Genomic DNA, 5,531 nt, shown 5'->3' with positions numbered 1-5,531 from the left:
AAGCTTTGGTTGCGACCCGGTCAATAGATTGTTGAAATATTTACGAGTTTTTCTGTAAAGCTTGTGGAAAACTGATTGAGATGGCTATAATCTAGAGTGCTCTGTGGAATTTCGGGGGTGCCAATAAGTGCTATGTTCAACTGGAGGGTTGTAGAATGCATTGGTCGGTGATATTATAGGTAGCTGGGGTTTAGTGAGAGAGTGTTGGGTAGCGTGTTAAGCTGATGAAATATAGATGAGATGAATGTTGCTTCCATGTACCTTTCCATGAAAAAATACTTTGGCCTATAACTAGTTGCATAGTTTCTGCTATGTCAGGTAATTGAAGTGCGTGCGTGTATGTACAAATGTTAGGCACCTCTTCTAGTTTTCATTTGTGCGACTATCATTCTACAATTTATATGCAGATTCAAATAGGAAAATAAATGTTTTTCTAATATTCCGCTATCATTGTACCATTTATATGTAGATTCAAATCAGAAAATAAGTGTTTTTCTAATATTGGAAACAATTATGCAGGTTTACGTTCATACATATTTGGAAATGCATCCCCCTCTAACCTTGCACAGGCATCCTATGTGTGCCGAGGTATTTCCTTTATTGACTTCTTGGTCATTCTCAAGTTTTGGAATGTCTTGAATTTTATTTTAACATAATCTAATGCCCATTTTTTTTCTAGATTATTGAAGCATTCCAAAAGTGCCATGTGGACCATCCTGTCAAAAAGTTTTTTGGCGAATGCACAGATCTTAAGATTAAACTAGACCAGTGCTTCCGGCAAGAGGTAAGCATCCTTTTGGCTATATTAGAGTTGTTATTACTAAAATCTGCTTGTCCATTCCATGTCAGAATTTCTGGTACAGAAACTTTTTTCTTCCCTAAATTCTGCATTACTCTCTTTGTGAAACCAGAAAGCTTTGAAGAGAAAGGCAAACTTTGAAGAGAGCAAGAAATTTAAAGAACAATTGCAGGCATATAAAAGGGAAATGGCTGAAAAAGACAATAATTCATAACTTGCAGCAGAGGACAAGAACCTAAATCAAATGTTTTGCCCGACATTGCAACGACTCCAACCTTGTGAAGAATTGCAAAGTTGTCTATACTTGTTATGTGCTTTTACGTATCTTTACTGTCCAAAAAGGTTGCCATTGATGAACTATAGCCAGACAATAATTGCAGTTTACAAGTTACTCTCTCATGTGGCTGTCACTTATGTTTGATCAATTTTTCAGTACTGTCGGGAGCCCTATAGCAGACATGGACTGTAAGTCTTGCTCTAGGTGTACTGCGATAACTATTTAAATAAATCAGATCCTTCAGCTTCTAGCATTACTTGTAGAAACAAAACTTTTAGGGTAAGGGTTACACGAGAGTTATCAGCTTACATATCTATTGAACAATTGTGGAGACTGGCGACTACCATCTGTGACTCCCAATAGCTGTTTTCATGTCGACATTAGACATTACTCAGAAGGTCATGAGATCAATATGTGTGGTGATATTTAGCATTTAGGCATAAACTTTTGCCTTTCTGGTGTTTGGTTTTATTAACTTCCATTGATGAATGCATTCACTTGACTTAATATATTCTATCAAATATTTTGAAAGCCGTCTAGGGATCCTGAACCCTTTTCTTTCTTGTAAGATTGTACATGTAGCATCATACTCGCCATCATCCCTGTATAGGAACCAGGAGTCCAGGACCACTATGCCATTGGCCCCTTCAAGTTAGACAATTATGTAAGGGGTAAATCCTTTATTTTTTTTACAGGAAAGCAATTGCATTATTTTATGCTTCACTTCCAGTATTTTCTTATTAAGTTCCTTCCTGGAAGGTATTAGGGTAGTGCACATTTTACTGCAAGCCAGTCTCAGGTCGTTTCAGAGAATAGCAGATGATCATGGAACCTATATTTCTTCTGAATCCTTCTGAGGTAGCTCTTCTTTTTCGCAGAATCTTCTCATATATAAAAATATAGACTAAATAGGAGGAACTGTCTGTGTTTTTTTCTTTCTTTTCTAAAAGGAGGTTGGGTGCCTGGGCCATGACCTTAACCACCACAACCATTGGGATACATTTTCTATTTAAATGTGCTTCCTCCATATCAGCATCACTTTATATTGATGAGGAAAGTAGAAATTAAATTGCAAGATCCTCTCAGGTTTGTTTGATAGTAGCAGAGGAGCAAGTGAGAGGGCAAAGATGGAGCATGTTCCTCTTTTGAGTCCTTATGAAATGGGAAGGTACACTTTATCACACAGGTCAGTCGGGGAAGACCTGTAGTCTCAATAGTTTGGAGGCTTCATTTGTAGTTTGTCATATTTCGTTGCTTCTTTCTGTTCTTTAAACTTTTTATGCATCAATTATGTGTGTTGACCTGCAACTTCATTACATCTGTTCTTGCGATAAATTGAAGTTTACTTACCTTCTCAGTTCTCATTCCCCAAAAAGGTTACTTCAGTTTGCAGAAACTAGTTTGTTATTTTTATTGGAATTGAAAGTACTATCCCATCTGAATTTTCATTTGCATTGGAACAAATAGTTGATTTGCATAATGTTAGCCATACCCATATGTGCATATCATGTATGGCAATAGAATGTAAATTTATTCGTAATTATTTCTTCCTCTCTGCTGCATGTTCACTGCAGATTGAAATTAGTGCTGTTTGGTGGATGGTAATATGCCCCAGGAGTGGGATGAACTTAGTAAACATCCAACATTACTTGAAAATTGCATTTTAAATGCTGGTTTGGAATTCCTAGCATTATTCACTTCACTTTTTATTGTTTTGGCATGATCGGTATATGACAGAAATTGCGGAGACAATGTAGGCATGAAAAGTACTTGTTCTCTGTGAGCATTTCACCAGTTAAAGTAGAATAGAGCAGCATCTTCCACATACAACACCATACTGTAGACTTCTGGTTACTTGCAACTGCAATACATTTGACACAGTAAAGAGCAAACCATAGAGCTACCTACCATTGTTCTATTCACTTTATTTCTGCAGAATTGTGCTGGCACCATTAACAAGATCAAGATCATATGGTAATCTCCCACAATCACATGCCATACTGTACTACTCGCAACGGGCTACAAATGGGGGGCTTCTGATTGCAGAAGCTACAGGGGTATCGTCTGATGCTCAAGGCATTAACAACCCAGGGATCTGGACTAAGGAACAAGTAGAGGCCTGGAAGCCTGTTGTGGATGCTGTGCATGCAAAGGGTGGAGTATTCTTCTGTCAGATTTGGCATGTAGGAAGAGCATCTGACTTAGGTAATTTTTCTGAAATAGACCTCACAGTTCTTTACTGTAACCACCATTTTATATGTAAAGGTGTTTGCAGAATTTCACGTTCATACCATCCTTGACTCTACCTTCCACCTGCAAGACATAATTAAATTTTACTTGATTATGTGATATTTACACTATAGAGCTTTATAGAAGCTATTGTTTGTATCTTCTGCACAAGGAATCTCATCTTCCGGTTTGGTGCAACCACTAGAGCCTCACCTACCCTCTTTCTAGTCCAACACTCAACAGCATTATCTGTGCTTCAGCAGTACCACATTGCTTCTGGATAAAAACTTTATTCTTACAAGGTCAAGTATATTGAGGCAATGATGACTCTGAGTGATAACCCTCTTTTTTGTTCCCAGAGCAAGAACCCATCTCGAGCACGGACAAGCCGGTGGAAAAGAATGAATTTACCAATATGGATTTTCCTGTCCCAAGACGGTTAACTGTTGACGAAATTCCTCATATCGTCGATCATTTCAGAAAAGCTGCAAGAAATGCTATAGATGCTGGTAAGATGATAAGCATAATAAGCTAACCTTAGTTAAAGAATATGAAGCAAATGTATCAAGAAAAGGAGCAATTGCTCAGCCTCACATTTATAATGCTAATGCCATGCAAAGTTCCTTTCGTTGATTACTAGCTACTGCAAAAAAAAACATGAAGGAATTCAAGATGTAGCTTACTCGATTAGCAATGTTATTGACCTGCTTATTCACAAGTAGCTAGATATTATCAGCCATGCCTTTTCGCTTTTGTTTATGTTTATAAGCCAAAATTTAAATTTTTAAACTTAAATTTAAAACAGATTTAGGTTTTTTTCATCGTAGTTTATTTTTCGGCCTTGGCTTTTAGCCAGATATTATAAGCTTTTGTAGTATCACTTGAATTCACTTGTGTCTCATGTACAGGGTTTGATGGGGTTGAAATTAACGGTGCGCACGCTTCCTCCTCGAGCAGTTCATGAAAGACGGCGTCAACGACCGCACCGACGAGTAAGGGGGCAGCCTGGAGAACCGCTGCCGCTTCGCCCTCGAGGTCGTCGAGGCCGTGGCCGCCGAGGTTGGGCCCGACCGCGTCGGGCTCCGCCTCTCCCCTTACCCCTTACCTCAGCTACTTCGGCTGCCGTGGCTCCGACCCGGACGCGCTGGGCATGTACATGGCGCAGGAGCTGGACAGACGCCGCATCGTGTACTGCAGCGTGGTGGAGCCCGAGATGACAGCCTCGCCGGCGCCGAGGGTCCCGAGGAGGCTGCACGGCATGAGGAAGGCCTTCGGCGGGACGTTCATCGTTGCCGGAGGGTACGACAGGGAGGAAGGGAACAGAGCCGTGGCCGATGGGTACGCGGACATGGTGGCCTTCGGTCGCCTGTTCCTGGCGAACCCTGACCTCCCCAGGAGGTTCCGGCTGGACGATCCTCCTCTCAACAAGTATGACCGGGCGACGTTCTACACCGGCGACCCTGTCGTCGGGTACACGGACTACCCTTTTCTTGATGGTGATGGTGATGATGATGATTGTGAGGCGGTGAGTGTCACACGGGCTGAGTGATGGACTGATGCTTACGGCGTATTGCTGCTGTTGCTGCTGCTGTTTAACAAACGGTGAAATAATGCTCTCTAAACCTCTGTGTTTGGGTGGGAGAACAAGATGCATTGCAAGTTTGTGAATTTTCACATTATAAGTATTTTGGTGATTGCCTTAGGGGAGTACCTAGACCCACTAAAAGCTGGTTTTATTTGGTGTTAGTGCACTATGTTAGTCAATTTGGTGTTATCAAAATGATATACTATTTGATAACAATAAATTCTCTAACCCTATGCAAGTTGTTTTCATGTTTTCTGGCTAGCTCCAAATTCTAATATTGCTATATGATGTTATCACAGAAGGATCATGGCATTGCATGCAATGGTGTTACATTCTTAGAATCAATTGTCAAATATCTCTTGTTCTATTGTGTATGGCGTAACACATATAGACTTGTAAGAATCTTGGTGATTTTTTGAGCCATTCAGTTGTTTTTCAATATCTTGGTGAATTTTCTCTAAATAATTTATTGCTTGTGGGCCTTATGGCGGACTCCGAGAATACTGAGCATTTCCATAATTAAATAAACGATGGTGTTTAATTTCTAAAATGTCGTCTATATTTTATAGTTGTTCCTTAAAGCCCACACACAAAGTAATGTCATTTTCCCCCGTGATGTGATATTTAAGGATTTGTCGCTG

The 5,531-nt window shown here is 40.2% G+C and overlaps 1 protein-coding gene across 1 annotated transcript; it reads left to right on the top strand.

Moving 5' to 3' along the window:
• The first annotated feature begins 1,053 nt into the window (after window positions 1–1,053).
• Window positions 1,054–5,324, top strand: LOC102720040 (putative 12-oxophytodienoate reductase 13). The gene is given in 8 exon segments (XM_040523162.1): window positions 1,054–1,934; window positions 2,163–2,262; window positions 3,013–3,050; window positions 3,123–3,281; window positions 3,665–3,814; window positions 4,214–4,243; window positions 4,246–4,403; window positions 4,405–5,324. Coding segments are annotated over 7 exon segments (1,044 nt in total). The 5' UTR covers window positions 1,054–1,934; window positions 2,163–2,203; the 3' UTR covers window positions 4,855–5,324.
• Window positions 5,325–5,531: the final 207 nt, after the last annotated feature.

Source organism: Oryza brachyantha, chromosome 4 (genome assembly GCF_000231095.2).
Source record: "Oryza brachyantha chromosome 4, ObraRS2, whole genome shotgun sequence".
Lineage (NCBI taxonomy): Eukaryota > Viridiplantae > Streptophyta > Magnoliopsida > Poales > Poaceae > Oryza > Oryza brachyantha.
Note: the sequence above shows the minus strand (reverse complement) of the source record. Positions and strands in the feature narration are given on the sequence as shown.